Consider the following 17,752-nt stretch of genomic DNA (forward strand, 5'->3'; position numbering starts at 1 on the left):
TGCCTGCTTAAGGTGGCATGATAATGCTTTATTTTTTCAGCGCAGGTGGGGCCTCGTTGGATAAAACTGAAATGAATTGCCTCCTCACTCAGAATTCTCTAAACGCTAATGCTCAGTATTGCCCTAGCATTCTCTGATTAATCAAATATTTCCAGAAGGTTTGATGCTGGCCATAAATATACCGATAACCCAGTTTAATTATTTGGTACACGATATCTGACATGCAACGGTGTCCGGCATTATTTCGTCACCAACATGCAATGGTGTTTCCTATCAGACTGCTTTTAGCCTTTTGAAACTTTCGGCTGGACAGCACCTGCCATAGTGAAAACAATGAAGATATATATGAACAAGTCTAAGGTGCTCAGGTTTCAAACGCTGTGAGGAAAAGCAACGCTGACATTTGGGATTTCTGTTTCCGAATGTTGTGTCTGATGTCGTTTGGGCAAATGTTGTGAAGGCGTTTTGGCTTAACCACTGGATGGCGCAGCAAAGTGAAGCCTCCAGATCCACAGAATACGTGTCCCAGGGAAGATAAATATGGGATGCTGAAGAGAAGAGGTTTCCAAATTGTTTTCTGAGGTACCCAGCCCAGCCCAAAACATTTTGGTACCTGAGGCTGTCTGAGACAGAACAGCAAAGGTCCAGGGCCATTTTGACGCCCGAGGCATCAAATCCCGCAAGCACCTCTCCCTGGCAGTAAAAATACAATAGCAATGTATTAAATCACTACCATTTTCTCATAACATCCAACCTCAGGTGCCTGGAAACAGAAGCCTCTAACTAATGCTAGAGCCAGCCAACCCTGGATTCTCTGAGAGCCTATGGGGAGTTTCTCAAGGAGAAAATTAGTAATAATGCATAAGCTTCCCTGACAGAAAGAAAAAAAATCCCACTAATTGCCGACTTCTTTGTGCAAGAGGCGATGCAAGAAAGTTTTGGAAAACGGTCCGTATGAGCTATGCGCCATAGAATCTTCTGCAACGTACAGGGTTTCCTTCCGTGGCAAGGCATGGCTCTATAGAAACAATTTTGTTTACATTTTCATACGCGGATTTATTTGTAAATATTTTTCTATGTACATTTATGTATATGACAAAAGAGCCTTGTGGAATTTTAACAAACGTATTATGGCATCGGCTTTTTGTGGACTTCATCAGACACTGTGGTTCTGAAAGTTTGCAAAAAGCTGATGCCTTAATTAATGTAGTCGCTCTTACAAGAGCCTTTGTAGTTCTGGCCTTCTGGTAATTTAGATGTATAAATGCAAATTTAGAATTTAGATGTCACAACTAATCTTCCGTCCAAATCACCCCAGATAAACACTTCAATTAATTTGCGCCACATCCCAAATCACCCTCTCTAATCAGTTCCCCTTTCATTCATTTCTCCCTAATTAACTTCCCCAAAGACCCTGCTCAAAATCATTTCAGTTCCCCTTCATTTATTCCCTTCATTATCCCAAATCATCTCTAGATAAAGCCATCTGAAATTAATTTATTGCGCCCAAATTAATATCCTGCTCAGCAACCCAGAACATTGCCAATTCGATTCCTCCTGAATTCATTGCCAACCCAGAAACACTTGGGGATCTCAGAAAAATATTTGGGGGTCTCTGCCCTACATGCCCACACACAGCAATGCCTGTGTGCTCAAAGGTTCATTGGGAAGGCTTCTCTAAGGATACAACATTTGAAAACAGCTCCTCTGGAGGGTGGGGATCAGTGGTGAGGTTGGGATTGTGAATTACGGTATGTGGGGAGCCAATGGTGAAATTGGTGACTGATGGTAATCTGTGCAGGGAGGTTTAGGAGCCTGGAGTCAGCACTATGGAGAGTGGAGGGCTGGAATTAAGTAGTAATAATCAATAGCGCTTCTGAGCACATGCAGGCTGTCTTTTGCACCACCGAGAGACCAGGGCATGCGCCAACACATCTGAGAACGCAGAAGGCTTGTTTCTTGGAAGAGGGCTGCTTATTTTCTTATTTTGCAGCTTTGTTAATTTTAGAACTAGTAAAGTAAATAAAGACATCTTTAGGGAAATACTCTTAGTCTTAGAACATATTTGAAAGCAGCACAATGATGAACATTATCATTAAACCTATTATTCCAAAACATTGCAAACCTGCCCCCCCCCTATTTTTTCCACGAGCCTATTAGATTGGTCTATATGTATTCTTTTGCAATAAGTTAATTTAAACATTATAGACCAGCTTCTCCCCCCCCCTTTCACATATAGCAGGAGATACACTGGAGAGATGCTTATTTTCAAAACCAAAAAGTGCCCAAGCAGACATTATCTCTAAACCCAGATGTGTGAGTTGTTTTTCCCCTTCTTCCTCCAGTTAGTAATTTTACTCCGTATATTTCCTCTCTCACTTAGCCAACGTAATTGGGGCGATTCCAAAAGGGGGGGAGTTGCTGTTCATCTCCTTGGTCAGAGTCCTTCAAGGTTCCTGATGCTATTTAGCATCTACATGAAACGACTGGGAGAGGCTGCCCAGGAATTTGAGGTCGGGCGGCAGGAGCAGGCTGGTAACACCTGACTCTACCTCTCTTTTCCATCTAAGTCCAGGAAGGCTGCGGAGATTAGCAGCCAGAAACATCATAACCAGACACTGGAGATACCTGTCAGGAGTAAGCATGGACCAGTGGTACCAAATAGTATGGGAAACAGCCCTACTAGAAAAATTAACCAATAAACTGAAACTGACACGGGGACAAATAGAAGATGACACCTTCACTCCGGTATGGCTCCCCTTTATCACACACACAGCCCAACAAGACAATGACAAAAATCACCAACAGCATACAAATCACGATGGCTAACGTGACCCAAAACACCCACCCACCCCACTCACACATGAAAACAAAGACCACCACAGCCAAGCACAAATGAACAACCACACCCTAGGCCAGCCCCAACCTCTCTCACCAGCAAAGGAACACAAGCGAACAGCAGAGAACCCGCACAAGCAAAGCTGACACAAAACCCCACATATAGTAAGTAAAATAGAAACATCGCCACCCGACCTCTCCCCCCTCCACCTCTCTCCCTCTTTTCTTCCTAATGTCTAACAAATTAAACTGATTTGTAAAAATACGAGAGACATTATACATACTTTTGTAAAACAAGAAAATCTTTAATAAAAATACATTAAAAACAAAAGGGGGGCAGGATGGGGACTCACAAGCCAAGACTTAGAATCATAGAATCATAGAGTTGGAAGAGACCACAAGGGCCATCAAGTCCAACCCCCTGCCAAGCAGGAAACACCATCAGAGCACTCCTGACATATGGTTGTCAAGCCTCTGCTTAAAGACCTCCAAAGGAGGAGACTCCACCACACTCCTTGGCAGCAAATTCCACTGTCGAACAGCTCTTACTGTCAGGAAGTTCTTCCTAATGTTTAGGTGGAATCTTCTTTCTTGTAGTTTGGCTCCATTGCTCCGTGTCCGCTTCTCTGGAGCAGCAGAAAACAACCTTTCTCCCTCCTCTATGTGACATCCTTTTATATATTTGAACATGGCTATCATATCACCCCTTAACCTCCTCTTCTCCAGGCTAAACATGCCCAGCTCCCTTAGCCGTTCCTCATAAGGCATCGTTTCCAGGCCTTTGACCATTTTGGTTGCCCTCCTCTGGACACGTTCCAGTTTGTCAGTGTCCTTCTTGAACTGTGGTGCCCAGAACTGGACACAGTACTCCAGGTGAGGTCTGACTAGAGCAGAATACAGAGCACAATACAGAATACTTAGGCTGCATACACATAAAGCACATGACTTAAAAAGAGCCCTGATATCTCAGCCCAGCGGCCCATCTATTCCAGCATCCTGCTCTCACAGTGGCGAATCAAATGCCTGTGGGGAACCCCCAAACAGGATCCAGGCACAAGAGCCCTCTTCCCTCCTGCAGTTTCCAGAAACTGACATTAAGAGGCATTACAGTTTCAAACTGTGGAGGCACAGCACAGTCATAATCAGAGGTGATTTTAAGGTAGTGCGACTGTTGCGGCCGCACCAGGCGCCGCACTGAATTTTTAGCGCCACACTGAAATTTGAGAGCCCCAGGTCCACCGCTGCCATCATGTCTAGCAGATTTTCCCCAAAGAATCCTAGGAACTGTAGTTTAAGGGTGCTGGGAATTGTAGTTCTGTGAGGGACAAACTACAGTTTCCAGGATTCTTTTGGGCAGGGGGAAACCATGCGCTTTTAATATGCTTTAGATGTTGGGTGTGCACGTAGCATTTCTTCTTCTTCTTTGGCGATCCCTTGTATCTGAGTAAGATTGTCTTCCATAAACACGGTTTTAACAGCGAGTCCGTAGGTGACTGTGGAGGCCAATTCGGGATCCACACGTCCTTCCACAGTGGGGACATAGGTTTCCAGGCGGGAGTTGATCACGTTGTAGATTTGCCAAGTGTGCCTTCCTCTTAGCGTGTAGTGTAGTGGTTAAGAGCAGTGGACTCGTAATCTGGGGAACTGGGTTCGCGTCTCCGCTCCTCCACATGCAGCTGCTGGGTGACCTTGGGCCAGTCACACTTCTTTGAAGTCTCTCAGCCCCACTCACCTCACAGAGTGTTTGTTGTGGGGGAGGAAGGGAAAAGAGAATGTTAGCCGCTTTGAGACTCCTTCGGGTAGTGATAAAGCGGGATATCAAATCCAAACTCTTCTTCTTCTTCTTCTTCTTCTCTTTTTCTTCTTCTTCTTCTTCTTCTTCTTCTTCTTCTTCTTCTTCTTCTTCTTCGAGTGTCTTCAAAGCCCATGACACCTTTGGGAAAGGCTGTTCTCCAACTGGAGTGCTCGCAGACCAGTGCTTCCCAGTTGTCAGTGTTTATACTACATTTTTTTTAGACTTGCCTTAAGACAGTCTACCTCTTTTGTTTACCAGCATTACGCTTTCCATTTTTAAGTTCAGAATAGAGTAGTTGCTTTGGAAGACGGTCATCAGGCATCCACACAACATGACCAGTCCAACAAAGTTGATGTTGAAGAATCATTGCTTCAACGCTGATGATCTTTGCTTCTTTCAGTACACTGGTATTAGTTCGCCTTAATCTAGCGGACAATGCAGAAGGGATATTTGTTGAGGAGCAGGAGAGAGATTTCAGGATTGGGCATGCAGCTGGTTCTAAACAGCACCACACAGTCATCTTCTGGAAGACTTCGGGCTTGCAGGCTGGAGCCATCACAACCCTTGGGACATCCTGGTTGCAGCTATGTCTAGCAGCAGGGCAGGATTTAGGTTTGATGAGGCCCTCAGCTACTGAAGGTAATGGGGCCCTTTATATGTCCAGCTGTCCTTTGTCAACAACAAATTGTCACTGTTTTTCATGTTGAATATATGCTATATGGTAGTTTATGGACCTAATAGGTATCTAACACCATTTGCACGTAACAAAATATATATTTTATCAAAGTAATTGTTGAACTGAAATACAATTAAGAAGAAGTATATTAATAGTGAAATACAGGGACCATTACCTACATCCTAGGAGCCTACACAACACAAAACACTGTTGCTGTATGTAGGTTTTATTTGTTTTTTATCTTATATTTTGGAAATGTACATCCAGGTGTTTTTTCCCTTTAATTTTTTTGGGGGCCCCCAAGAGAGTGGGACCCTAAGCTATAGCGTGTTTAGCTTATACGTAAATCCGGCAGTGTCTAGGAGTGAATTTGCACAGCACTGGTTAACATGTCAGCTAAGTTGTACCCTTTTACTGGAACAAACAACTTCGGTCTCTGCCGCTCGTGCCTTGATCGCATCCAGATTAGATTACTACATTGCATCTGCGTGGGGACGGTCTTTGAAAAGTTTCCACAAACCTCAGCCAGAGAATTGACTGCGGTTTGCGAAACTTCTGTTCAATTTGCCTTGGCTTCAGTGCTCAGTTTGAAGTGCTGCTATGAAGCTCTAAAACTGTCTGGGACCAGGCGATTTGATGGGGCCCCCTCTTCCGCCAGCCTGAACCTGCTCACCCCTTGCATGCAAAATCTGAGGCTTTGATCTCAGGCTGAGATTGTTCCTCAGGGCCTTCTTGGTTGTGGTGCCTGGAGCATAGAACTCAAGCTCGACTGGCTTTCCTCCCTTCATGGCTTCCCAGCCACCTGCAAAAAACGAGCCAAGTTCTTGGTTTGAGCTGAATTTTCTTCTTCCTCTTGCCACGAATGCATTTTAGACAGTCTTTCAGTTTTCTTCCATTTTTCATTTTACTTTTGGATGTGATTGGAGTTTTTTTACTTGACTGCTTCTTATGTGAACTGCTTTGAGCACAGATGTATTTATGGAAACTCTGGTATATAAATAAATTGCGGCTATTATTACCATGACCATTGCTTTGTTACAACTATACTGTACATTTCACTATTTGGGGTTGTTGCTGTTGTTGTTTAATTGCAAGCTGCCTTGGAGACCCATTTGAGCAAAAAGAGGAGGTAAAAATACTTAAGACAGGTAAATAGGCTGTATAAAGCAATATTAATTTCTGGAGTGGCAGCACCCCCTCCCCAAATAATCTTTGGCACCTGAAAGACTAGATTTATTGTCATAAGATTCCATGTGTCTCATTGCAGCACACAAAGCATCAGCTTGAGTGACAGCTTTACGCATCAAAAAAAGAATGACACTCTGCACTTGCTCAGAGGTCCTCTCTTCTTATTTCCAGGTCTCAATCTCTGCGCTTAAAAGTGGATAAGCAAAGGGGAAGTATAACCTCATTTGTATTTTAAGGGGATATGATATTGTTGTTATATTGTAATGTAACTATAGGAGCAGGAATTGACAGCTGATGGATAATGGAAAATAAAAAATAATACAAATTAAGAAATAATTGCAAATTGTATATATGGACTGAAATGTGAATTAAGAGATAAATATGGAATATTTATGCAAAGGGGAAAACTAGGGGCGCATCTAGGAGGAGGAAACTATTTTGGCAATTTTTTTATTAAATTTGATTTAATTTGGCAATGGTCTGTTAAAAAACTGGAAAACTAATAAATATTATTTGGCAAAAAAAGAGAGGCTCCGGGCCTGAAATCCGGGTCCAACGAAGCCCTGCGCAAAGGAGGACTGAGTCCCAGCACCTCGCTTTTTAGAAACCAAGCCCCGAGGGAGAGGGGCGGGTGTAGGTGGGGGGGAGGGCGGATCTCGGCGCGGAAAAGCGGGACGGCGGAGTGACGGCAACCCCCTTTACCTGGGAGTAAGCTCCGTTGAATTCAACAGGGCTTACTTCCGAGGAGAAGGGGCTCGGATTGCGCGCCGAGCTGGCGACCGTCTGCCCTCCTGCCTCCGCCGGCTGGGGAGCCTCGCTCGCTATCCTGCAGACCCGGGGGGTGCGGCTGGGGCTGGCGCTGAGCCGCTGGGGGCGGGCCGGGGGGCGGGCCGTCTCGCCGGGCCGGAGGGGGCGAGCTGGCGGCGGCGGCTGGGGTGCCGGAGTCGGTGGCTGCAGCTCCTCTCGGACGCACCGAAGGCGCACCATGGGCTCCGCTCGCTCCCCGACGGCGATCCCTTTGCGCGGCCTCGTGCTGGGGCTCTTTCTGCTCGCCTGCTCAGGTAAGGGGCTCGGGGAAGACTCCCGATCGCGGCGGCGGCGCCTGCTTCCTTTGCCAGCCGGGAATGGAAAGGGAAAGCGGGAGCCCGGGCGCGCGCGCCCCGGGGTGAGAAGAAAGAAAGAGACCGAGCGCAGCCGCGCCGGGAATGGCAGCGCAGCTCGCCCGGGATCTCCCTGCGCTTTCGGACACCCCCCTTCCCCAAAACACCCCTTTGCCCACCGAGGAAGCTTCCCCGCTCTTAATTCCTCCCCCTCCGCGGGTTTAAGCGTCGGATCCACCTGCTCTTCTCCGCAAGTCCCTCCCTTCCCAAGTTTCTGGCAACTTTTACGCGTCCGCGGGAGGAAGGATTTGGTGGCGAAGAGGGGTGGGGGGTCGCCTTGCACCTGCGATCTGCCCCCCCTATTTTTGGAAGCAGCCAGCCTGCCACCTCGCCCCGCAGAAAGGTCTCTTTTCTTTCTCCGTGCGTTGCGTTTTGTGGCAGATGATCCTTCTTTTACTACCCGATCCCTTTTAGCCAACCACCTTTCGGGACCAGGAAAGGCGCCGTGCGTTCTCTTCTCCAATCCCAGGGAAGAGAGAGCCCCAAATGAATGGGGCGGGGTCGTGGGGTTGGCGGGGGCCAGGTTCAGTTCTAGGGGAGGTGGAGAGGACGAGGGGGGGAACCTAGTAGATCAGGGTGGGGTGCAGGGACTGGGAATAGTTCTCTGTGTTACTGGATAGGTATCTCTTCTTTGCAAGGAATTCAGCTTAGTAGTTGGAAAAGTCTGGGGTTGGGGTGTAAGCGTCTCCTAATGGGGACCAGTCAAAGACCCCATCTTTGCCTTCTCCATCCTCCCCTCTGACACCGCCCGCATTCTGCACCACCTCGCCAATTAATATGCCACAGAGCCCCTTGGCAAGATCTAGGGTCTCCCTTGGGGTCACCGCAACATAAAGCGTGTGACCCCCCTTCTTCCCCCCACCACCACCCAACTCTCTGCGCTTCCACCTTCCCAGAACTGCTGCTGTTCCCTGCTTCCCCCCACCCCACTCATATCCTCTATCCTCCCCATCCTCTCTTGGCACCGATCCTCGTTTCCTGGCACTCTTTCTTGCTCAGCGGTGACTTGACCGTTCTTAAGTGACTCATGGGCAGGGTGAGGTGATTTGGAACGTAATTATGGGAGGAAAAATAATGTGCGGGTTCCTTACCCCCCCGTCAAATACAGAAGAGGAACTGTGGAGAAGGGTGCCATCCTGGACTCAGTCGCACCTCTTTTCGTCCACACACACACCAGATGGTGCTATTTTATTCCAGGCTAATTTAACCTGGAATAAATCCTGAAGCCCGGTTCTGTGCACATTCTTGCTCGCTTGTTGTAGGAAGCTTGCATTTAAAAATCCCACCCTTAAAACCTCAGCCATCTGGATTATGAAAGGTGTTTAGTCCTTATCATCTCCAAAAAAGCTGTTTTGAGTGCTAAGCCTGAGTGTTCTCTGGAGCATGAGGATTAATACAAAAGAGTGCCTCTGGGCATGTGCAGAGTTAAAAAAATATCTAAGGAACCACTCAGCCCACCTTTACATATTTGGGATTAGGACACTGAGCTCAGAGGTTGTGGCTTTTACACAGGGGTGAGATCCAGCACCTCTAATTCTTGCTACTTGGAAAAAACAAACCAAAAACTACAACCCAGCTGTCAGTCCTCCTCATTGGAACTGTAGCAAAGAATGGCTCTAGCGGCCTGAGATTCAGAAAACAAGCTCTGCAGAGCCTTTTCGCTTGGGTTCAAAGTTACCCCTCAAGTACACTTTCCTCCCCCACTCCCTTTCAAATCATTTTGGGACCCCCTTTCTCTCAGGACACTGGGTTTTGCCCCACCCTGACAACACCCCCTGAGTCATGACCCCCTCGCGCCGGATTTTGTAGATGCCAGAGGCTGGCACACAGGGGAGGATGTTTATACAATCTGCTCTTAGGGAGGCGGATGGGCTCGGATGCTGGAATGGTGCTGGGCTGGGTGTGGAGGGCTCTGCTGGAATGAGGCAGGGGATGCCCAGAAGAGTGGAGGAGGAGGAGGAGGAGGAGGAGGAGGAGGAGGAGGAGGAGGAGGTGTAACTCAGTTGTAAGTCTCCCCCAGTCCCCTTCCCCCAGCTTGGAGTACTGGGAGGGATGCTCTTACCCAAACAAGACCCAGCTCGTTGTTTGCTCAGCCCCAGCCTCTTTGCATTCCTGGTCCCCTGCGTTAGCTTTTCCCAGCCTCCTGGGCTCCTCAAGAACCACTCCCTTTACCCCTCTGAGCAGTGGCTGAGATTGCTGCTCCAAGACAGCTCTGCCTCACCCCAGGCGGAGGCAACAGCAAGCACCTTGGGAGAGGATTTTGGGGGGTGTCCCTCTAGTCCCCCCCTTCTTGAAACCTTCCCATCCAGAGCACCCTTTAGAAAAGGAGGTGTTCTGAGACTTGAGCCCCTGAGAAAACCACATATCCGATTATTATCAGTCGGTAAGCCTCTTTTATGGCAGGCCCCTTTAAGAACCCATTTTGTAAAGTGCTTAATTCATCTGATCCTGGCGAGCTCAGCTTGGGCATCCTTCATAATCTTGAAGTATTTTCTCCAGGCCCAGAAGTATGAGATCAGGGTGGCTCTCCTGGTTTCCTGACTGGTGGGGAGGAAAAAAAGAGAAGTCACTCTGCACATGCTCACTACAGCCATCGCCACCATGTTCCAGAATTGAATCTTGGCTGAGATTTCAGTTCTCACGCAGCCCCTCTTTAGGCGTATCCTCCTCCTTCAAAGATTTTTACCCTTTTTGTGTACATAAGAGCCACGAAAATCAATAAATTACAGCAATTAAAGCCTCTCCAGGTACAATTTCAGCAACTACAGCAGCCAGAACATTAAAAAAGGAGGGCAGAAAAGTCAATATCGATAGCAAATGCCAGGATAAACAGAAAGGTCTTTAACTGCCTGGGAAAGCAGCCCATTGCCACAGTTTTGCTGATTTCCATTGGTAGCTCATCTGCAAAACGGGTGCCACCACAGATAAGGCCATCCTTTGAACCCCTGGCCAACCAGGCTTCAGGAAACGGGGGTCCGGTCTGGAGGGCTTCACGCATAGATCACCCTGAGCTGTGTTGGGAGAGGTGATCTTGGAGAGAGCCTTGTCCCAAACTCTTTCAGATCTTTATAGGTCAAAACACGCACCTTAAATTGGATGTGTGGCAGCTAGCTGGCAGCCACGCCCTGGGTGGCATCATGTGTACTGGGCACGATTCCTGGTTTCTCTTATCTGCGTTCGCAGCTTCAAATGACAAGGGACCGAGATAAGGAGTTTCATTTACTTCAGTTTAAATTAATATTGGCAACTGCCTTTTGGATTTAAGGCTGCATTTTAAGAGATAGAGTGTGTGTTTTATTAATGCAGTGATGTAGCTGAAAAGTAGGATATTTATTACATATTACATGAATATATACTTTTTAAAACAAATATCTTATTGTATAAAATGGGAGGCATTAACTAAGAGTTCCAAATGCAATGCTATATGTTTAAAAAGCATTAGTTGCTTGTGACACCCATGATAAATCTCCTTGCACTCTGCTAATGGTGAGCATCAAGGAGCAGTACAGACAGAGGTGTGGCATCAGTGCATGGGTCGAGGAGGGTTTTATCTAGTCCCCTGATTACTAATGGGGTGCAGACGTGCTGTGAAATCATCCCCAGCTACTGTGTAGAAGCAGTGCAGATGGCCAGCTCCCCATGTGGCCGTATATCTGCCCTAATAAGTCCCCACTTGCTGAATTGAGGTGGTTAAAGAGGTAAGGAGATTTGATTTCTTGCAGATGCAGGGGTCCTTGTCCTTGTTAATGGTGATGAGGGGCAGGATAAAGGGAGGAGAATAAAAAAACTGCAAAGCTCAAAACCGTGATGGAGAAATCGGGTGTCGTGTTCTCCAGTGGTGCGCTCATACAAGCCTAAACGGGCTCCTTGACTGTGGTGCGTGTAGCATCGTGGAAGAAGCCTTGAGCCCTTGAGGGGGTAGATAGTTGTTTTTGCTCCCGCTGCTTCATTTTTTAAGCCTGCAGTTTATAGCTGCTGTGTTGTTTTTACGCCGTTGCGTTTTTATGACGGTTTTGGTGGGTGGGTTTGAACTGTGGATTCCTAACATTCTTACGGGAAGGCAGCATAAATAAATTGTTGTGGGAATTTCTGGTTTGCTTTTTTAAAAACTGAGTTTCTAGTCCTCATGGAGGTGGAGAAAAAATTAAGAGTCGAAGGAGGAACTAGCTTGCAATTGGCTTCTCAGTAGCTATTTTCTTGCTTTCTTTATGCTGCTTCTCCTTTTCAGAAGTAGCTGCTCTCCTTACCCCGAACCCCATAATTCTGCCACTCTTGTCTTCTGACCAGTGCCTCTCCTCGCCTATAGTTTGGAAGAAAAGAGTGGAGAAAGAAAATGAGATTTGCAACCCAGTTTGTTTGTTCTGAAGTGAGTCCCCTGTGCTCTGTGAAACGTATTCCCAGGTAGATGTGCGTAGAACTGCAGCCTCCGTGTCTATTTTGGTTTTCAAGAGGATGGAAAGTTAGGAGTCAGATACCAAGCTGACAGATCTCTGCCTGGGGAGATGGTGGCGCTTGGATTCTGCGAGATGCCTCTTCCGGGCTCAGCCTCAGGGCATTGTGAATGAGACCGGTGTGAGCCTGCTGCCTTTTGCCCAGCCCATGTGTGTGACATTTGAGGTGTGAAAATTGCCTTGGCTCACTGCGTAGGGAAACAAGACTCGGAGCAGCTTTCCACAAGTGGCATGAAGGATGCTAGAAATAATTGCCTCTGCATGGGAGCCGTGCATGGAGCACACTGCGTCCTGTGGGGAGCTGCAAGCAGAGTGCATGCATGGCCACATTCGCACCAACCGTTTAAAGAACTATGATACCACTTTAAACTCTGGGAGCTGCAGTTTGTTTGGGGCACTGAGAGTTGTCAGGAGACCCCTGTTCCCCTCCCAGAGCTACAATTCCCAGAGCGGTTTTAACCGTCAATCCCTCTACACAGGGAACTTTGGGAACTGTAGCTCCCTGAGGGGAACAAGCCATAACAAATGGCAGCTCCCAGAATCCTATGGGGGGGGACACATGGCTGCTTAAAGCCCTTTAAACATTGTGTGCATGGGGCCTGTGTGTGGCAGCGAGGGGTCACCTCTCGCTCCTTTTCCAAATCCTGCTCGCTTGCTTCATATCCACACAAATGCTCTCCCTTGCCAGAGAGAAAATGCGCCTGCCAGGAGGCGGCTAAGCGGTGCCCGTGACAGAATATGCCGCTCTTGTGTGCCAGCTGTGGCACTCACAGTGCCATGCTGCCAACTCTGGGCTCTCTTCCTCCACCTTCTCCCCCTGATTCCCTGATAACATCTCTTATATCCCTGAGCCAGAGAGAGGGAAGACAACCGGTCTGGCCACTTCAAGGGGCCCTCAGAGCCCGAGCAGCGGCTGGGGGCTGGGCGGCTGTCCTTGCAGAAGGGGATGTTGCCAAATCCCTACCTAAGGGGGCAGCTCCCCGTCCCCTATTCCCTTGGCAACCGTCCTCTGCTTTGTTCCCCTGCCTTTCCCATCAAGGCCTCTCAAAGCCCCTTTATGCGGCGGCTTCTGTGGTTTCAGGTGTGTTGAGGCCTGTTCCGTCCCACAAGGAACGCCTTTCATTGAAAGGCACCTGCCCGGCTTCCTTCTTCCCTGGGGCAAGGCCTGTTTTCGTTCCCCTGCCGTCTTTCTCTGCCTCTCCCTTCCCGACGCCCATTTCTCTTTCTTTCCCCCTCCGTTTCTCTCACTCTGCCTGACTCCTTCTTCGCCCGTCCATCCCCTTCGCCACATTGTGTTTATCTGACCAAGCGTGTAAACTCCTCTTCAAATCGCAGGCTAGAAATTAATGTGCGTGATTCCTCCCCTTCAAACACACGCGCTTGCGTCCGTGGAAGAGCCTGGGCAAAGATTGCCCGGTAAACTCAGTCAGAAAGGACACTTGACTTGTGTATTTTGACTTCTGGAGCGCTTTTATGCGCACGCTGGGCTTTGTGTTCTGCTTCTTCTACGTAGCCATGCTGTCGCAGGGAACCCCGGAGTCCTGGAAATCCTGTTCCCAGACCTATGGTCTAAAGGCTCTGCTAGAAATTGACCCCGGAACCTTTTATTTTAAAACGCCAAGGCTATATGTGGAGACAGGTGTCTCTGAGCACGTGCAGAGTGCCTTTATCTTTCTGGTGATTATCCATAGCTTGCAGGTTTTGCAAGGTTTCCGGAGCCGTGGTTGATAAGCGGTCTGAAGCCACCGCACAGAAATATTTGGGTTGTCTTCTCAGAGCTGGGGAAGTAACCCAGGAGTTCTGGCTTTGATTTTTTCCCCGCTTGGAGCGCCCCTTCTCCTTGCTCCTCCTCCTGCTCTCAAATTCCTGAAAGTTCCCTCTTCCTTTGCTCTATTTGGCAGCTCCCACACCAGGCAAACTCCACTTCTCCCCCATGTTAATTAGCTGGCTTCATTAAGCGTGTCTGCAGGCGCCCCAGCTCGACTGGGATGCTGAGCTGATGCCTTGCTCTCATCGCTGCCCTGGGAGCCAGGGAGATAAACAATGTGCCCAGCAGCACCGCCTTCCCTTTCATCCTTAGACTGGCACTGAGGGGTGGGGTGGGGGGGGGGAGAAAGCTCATAAAGTCCTTGCTCTAGCACCAGCTTGTGGTTATTTCTAGACCCCTGGGCTTTTTTTTAGCTCCTCTGGGGATTTGGGGCTGGTCCCCCCAGGCAGCTCTGGGCTGGATCTATTCATAGCTGGGCATTTGGTCTGTGGGAGCTGGGAAAGAAAGCGTCCCTCGCTGTCATTTGCTCTGAACGTGACGCTGAAGAGCAAAGGAACTGTGTCGGATTCCAGCCCCCTTGCTCCCACCCTCTGGAATCCATGTGCCGAACATAGCAGGAACCCGCGCGCATGCATGCCACCTGGCATGCCCCGGATCCGCGGGAAAGCTGCGCCACGGGACTTTGTGTGCGCATGCAAACCGCAGGAGAGTCTGTGGTGCAGACACGCATGTTGCTACATGTACTTAGAAACACGCTTAGGTATGTGCCACAGGGGACGTCAGCCGTGGGTGTGTGCATGTTCTGCGCTTGATTTTTAAAAAGCAAAAGCTCTTCCAAGGCAATCTGGATTCTGCAAGAGGATGAGCTGAATTCTGCGACCTGTGTACATTATACACATTAAGTAAATCTTAATCCCCGCTTCCCCGAGCTTGCAGAATTTACTTTGCAGAATTGTGCTTATGTCACACAGAGGAAGATAAATCGTCCAGGCGCTGAAATTTACAAAACATTAAAACGTGAAATAAAACAACCCGGAACAAAACAAATTCAAGCTACCAGGAAAATATTTCAGATCCTTCTTAATAATAATAATAATTTATTATTATTTATACCCCGCCCATCTGGCTGGGCTTCCCCAGCCACTCTGGGCGGCTTCCAACAAAATATTAAAATACAGTAATGCATCAAACATTAAAAGCTTCCCTGAACAGGGCTGCCTTCAGATGTCTTCTAAAAGTCTGGTAGTTGTTGTTCTCTTTGACATCTGGTGGGAGGGCGTTCCACAGGGCGGGTGCCACTACCGAGAAGGCCCTCTGCCTGGTTCCCTGTAACTTAACTTCTTTAAGTGACATGTTGCTTTCTCCCTATTTATTTAACTACTTATCTTATAGAGCTGCCCCATAGCAGAATAACTCTCAGAAGGCAATGTGGGGTAGTGGTTAGAGTGTCGGACTCGGACCTGGGAGATCAGTGTTCAAATCCCCACTCAGTCATGGCGCTCATGGAGTCAGTCACAGCCTCTTGGGTCAGGGTCGTTGTGGGGGATTAACCGAGGGGAGGGACAAACCACGTACCCCTTGGGGAAAAGGGTGGGAGATAAATTCAATGAATAAGTTCTTCTGCTTACCTGCTTAAGATAGTTGGAGGGGCCAGCCAGATGGAGATGTCAGTCGCCTGGCACCCAGCAATCTCCATGTGGTCGCAATCGGACCAGCGCCAGTAGCAAATTGGATAATTTCTAACACCCCATCAGGACCAGTAGCTCTGATGCTGCAATGCCGGAGGCTGCACCCAGCATTTCTTAGTTGCACATGCTGTCAGGATGGGAGTCCCCAAACTTCCTCTCTCCCTGCTAAGTGAACTTTTCTAAGCCTGCTTTGTGCAGCAGCTGTTGCTAAGTAAACTAGGGAACTCGCTATCTCCAGCCGTCCATCCAGCCTCCCCTTGACCTTCTGCCATCTAGTCAAGATGTTTCTCTTCCAACATGCATCTGGCCTCTCAGGTTCAATTTTTTAGCAGATCGACCCTCTTTATTTGCACTGCTTTTCTACGCTGCTCCTTTCTCTTGTTTTATTGATCGCCGACGTGTTACAAATTGATTTTGCGGTTTTTTAAAAAACTGTTGTTAGCTACTCTGCGACTGCAACAGAAAATCAGCCGAAATAAAAACGAGCCAAAGAATAAATATGAACATTGCAATATGTTTTTGTGCTGAAGCTGGAAACCCTTCCTAACTGGCGCTGTTAGGGCTAGGGTGATGGTGCGAATTGCTCCTCTGGTGAGAATTTGCCCTTTTCCAGATCTGGTGTAACATTATAGACTTGATCACGTGTGTGTGGTGGGAGAGAATGGGCAGAAAAATGGAGGCATAGGCCTGTGGACTGTAAAACTGATTTCAGCTGCAGAACTGATTTCTTGCTTGTCCTTGGAATCATAGTGTTGTCGGTTTGGAGGGACCCCAAGGTCATTTAGTCCAGCCGCCTGCAATGCAGCCGTCCCTTGGTGGGCTCGAACCGCCGACCTTCTGGTTAACAGCCAGACACAACTGACCCATGGCGCCTTTGCCTGCACATCTGGTTTCCTTACATACCACATCAAGCTTCCTTTCCCTCTTTCGCCTCTAGGCTGTGTGTGTGTATGTGTGCAAGCATAATATTATCGTTATTCTTGTTGTAAAAATCTTAATTTTATGGCAAGGAAATCCGGTTTCTGTAGAACTGGAAATAAAATGGTTTTTTTCCAGTTCTACAGAAACCGGATTTTTTTTTAAATTTTGATTTCTTTAATGTGTATTCCGCCTTTCTCCCATTGCTGGGCCCAAGAATAAATTAAGCAGATGCAACTTTAGAGTGGAGAAAAATCAAATAAGGAACCCTATTAAACAAATAAGTACAGTGGTACCTCAGGTTAAGTACTTAATTTGTTCTGGAGGTCCGTTCTTAACCTGAAACTGTTCTTAACCTGAGGTACCACTTTAGCTAATGGGGCCTCCCGCTGCCGCTGCACCGCCAGAGCACGATTTCTGTTCTCATCCTGAAGCAAAGTTCTTAACCTGAAGCACTGTTTCTGGGTTAGCGGAGTGTGTAACCTGAAGCGCATGTAACCTGAAGCATATGTAACCCGAGGTACCACTGTAAATCGATCGTGCATTGTGTGATTGATGCAAAAAGATGCACATGCATGTCTTCATTTTTGTTTTCAAGGGCCCAGATATTCAAGGAATCATTTCATATTCTTTCAGAGAAATGATGGAGAGGCAGTATGGGACACGGGGGGGTGGGGAGCCTGTAGGTTATCGTGGTTGGATGCTAGGAAAGAAAAAACAATGCGAGGGGAACTGAAGTTTGCCTCTTGATCTTTGGTACCTCTTCATATACTGCAAGGCCACGAGGGCTAGCCAGTTTTCTTTAACAAAGGAGGGAGTGAGACTCCCAGGGTGCCAAGTTTTGAGCTGGCTGCCCAGCGCTGCAGTTGCAAGCCCAAATCCCAGTGGCACAGAAACGCCGTGTTCTTTCTGCTCCCATTAGTCCTTGGCTGCTCGTCTTCCTCTCGGTTCCTCCTCCTTCTCCCTCGGCACCCCCCCCCGCTCTTCCTCTCTCCCCCCCCCCCCTGTTTTTATTCCTTGGTTGTCCCTGGCTCCTTTTTCATGGCAGGCCACAGCTGTTCCCTGGGTCAGCGGCACCTGTTACTGTTTAATCAGCCTCCCCTTTCTCAGTAACTCCTTCGTCTCCGCCGCCATCCACCCCTCTCCCCGGGGACGACCTGGAACCCACAAAGCTAGCAAGGGAGATCCCTCCCTCTGGGGATCTGCAAATAGAGAACGGTCTGTGTGATCCACTTCTAGGGCTTCATCACGATCCTCCCCTTTTGCTCTT

The 17,752-nt window shown here is 48.1% G+C and overlaps 1 protein-coding gene across 2 annotated transcripts in view; it reads left to right on the plus strand.

Moving 5' to 3' along the window:
* The first annotated feature begins 7,401 nt into the window (after nt 1-7,401).
* Nucleotides 7,402-17,752, plus strand: part of BCAM (basal cell adhesion molecule (Lutheran blood group)) — a 65,274-nt gene continuing 54,923 nt past the window's right edge. For both annotated transcript variants that reach the window (XM_082231122.1, XM_082231123.1), the window contains exon 1: nt 7,402-7,558. In XM_082231122.1, coding sequence (XP_082087248.1) covers nt 7,483-7,558 — 76 coding nt within the window. In that variant the 5' untranslated portion in view covers nt 7,402-7,482. The remainder of the gene's footprint in view (nt 7,559-17,752) is intronic.

Source organism: Podarcis vaucheri (assembly GCF_965113315.1).
Source record: "Podarcis vaucheri genome assembly, chromosome: 7".
NCBI classification, from domain to species: domain Eukaryota; kingdom Metazoa; phylum Chordata; class Lepidosauria; order Squamata; family Lacertidae; genus Podarcis; species Podarcis vaucheri.